Source organism: Homarus americanus, unplaced genomic scaffold (assembly GCF_018991925.1).
Source record: "Homarus americanus isolate GMGI-L3 unplaced genomic scaffold, GMGI_Hamer_2.0 scaffold31427, whole genome shotgun sequence".
NCBI lineage: Eukaryota > Metazoa > Arthropoda > Malacostraca > Decapoda > Nephropidae > Homarus > Homarus americanus.
Genome location: NW_024747261.1, coordinates 291,448 through 293,275, shown reverse-complemented (window position 1 = coordinate 293,275; position 1,828 = coordinate 291,448). Strand labels below are relative to the sequence as shown.

At 54.3% G+C, this 1,828-nt stretch overlaps 1 protein-coding gene across 1 annotated transcript; it reads left to right on the top strand.

Moving 5' to 3' along the window:
• Positions 1–316: 316 nt before the first annotated feature.
• Positions 317–1,216, top strand: LOC121879538 (mucin-1-like). The gene has a single exon (XM_042386195.1). It carries the CDS (start codon positions 317–319, stop codon positions 1,214–1,216), a length of 900 nt encoding a protein of 299 aa, XP_042242129.1.
• Positions 1,217–1,828: the final 612 nt, after the last annotated feature.

Here is a 1,828-nt window from a genome sequence, read left to right as displayed (position 1 = left end):
ACTGGGCTGGCTGGTGAGAGGGGTGACTGACTCGTGAGGTGGGTGACTGACTCGTGAGATGGGTGACTGGCTCGTGAGATGGGTGACTGACTCGTGAGATGGCTGACTGACTCGTGAGATGGGTGATTGACTCGTGAAATGGGTGACTGGCTCGTGAGATGGGTGACTGACTCGTGAGATGGGTGACTGACTCGTGAGATGGGTGATTGACTCGTGAGATGGGTGACTGACCCGTGAGATGGGTGATATGGCTGACTTTGATTCGTAGTGGTTGGTCAATTCAGGTGACCGTATATTTATTGTTCTTAAACTTTCAATGGGTCTTGATATATGTCAGCCATCTCACGAGTCAGTCACCCATCTCACGAGTCAGTCACCCATCTCACGAGTCAATCACCCATCTCACGAGTCAGTCAGCCATCTCACGAGTCAGTCAGCCATCTCACGAGCCAGTCAGCCATCTCACGAGTCAGTCAGCCATCTCACGAGCCAGTCAGCCATCTCACGAGCCAGTCAGCCATCTCACGAGCCGTCAGCCATCTCACGAGCCAGCAGCCATCTCACGAGCCAGTCAGCCATCTCACGAGTCAGTCAGCCATCCGAGCCAGTCAGCCATCTCACGAGCAGTCAGCCATCTCACGAGCCAGTCAGCCATCTCACGAGCCAGTCAGCCATCTCACGAGTCGTCAGTCAGCCATCTCACGAGCCAGTCAGCCATCTCACGAGCCAGTCAGCCATCTCACGAGCCAGTCAGCCATCTCACGAGTCAGTCAGCCATCTCACGAGCCAGCCATCTCACGAGTCAGTCAGCCATCTCACGAGCCAGTCAGCCATCTCACGAGCCAGTCAGCCATCTCACGAGCCAGTCAGCCATCTCAACGAGCCAGTCAGCCATCTCACGAGCCAGTCAGCCATCTCACGAGCCAGTCAGCCATCTCACGAGCCAGTCAGCCATCTCACGAGCCAGTCAGCCATCTCACGAGCCAGCAGTCATCTCACGAGCCAGTCAGCCATCTCACAGTCAGCCATCACGAGCCAGTCAGCCATCTCACGAGTCAGTCAGCCATCCACGAGCCAGTCAGCCATCTCACGAGCCAGTCAGCCATCTCACGAGTCAGTCAGCCATCTCACGAGCCAGTCAGCCATCTCACGAGCCAGTCAGCCATCTCACGAGCCAGTCAGCCATCTCACGAGCCAGTCAGCCATCTCAGACTAATCACGAGCCATCAGCCAGCCCAGGCTTGTGAGTGTTGGCTCAAGGTTGTTATTGTCACCTTATAGCACTCCAGGGTACTGTAGGAGGAGAGAGAGAGAGAGAGAGAGAGAGAGAGAGAGAGAGAGAGAGAGAGAGAGAGAGAGAGAGAGAGAGAGAGAGAGAGAGAGAGTCTATTGTCTTCATTTGCAGTTGTGACGAAGATGAGGGTCGGGAGGGGAGAGGGACAGGGGGAAGGAGAATTGGAGAGAGGGGAGGGAAGGAAGGGGTAGAGGGGGTGGGAGGTTATGTGATTATGGGGGTAGTGGTAGAGGAGACGTTTACATGCTGGTAGTAGGGGGGGAAGAGGGGAGGTGGGGGGATCTTGATGAGGGTGTGGGGGGTGGGGGTTGTTGGTAGAGTATATACCCAGGCAGTGTGTGTGTGTGTGTGTGTGTGTGTGTGTGTGTGTGTGTGTGTGTGTGTGTGTGTGTGTGTGTGTGTGTGTGTGTGTAGCTTATTTATGATCGTCACTACACCACCACCTAGCCTTACAGAACTCAATGCCAACATATTAAGAACTTATAGAACACTATCACCATATTCGCCTATTTCCTCTAATTAGTAGAGTGTACC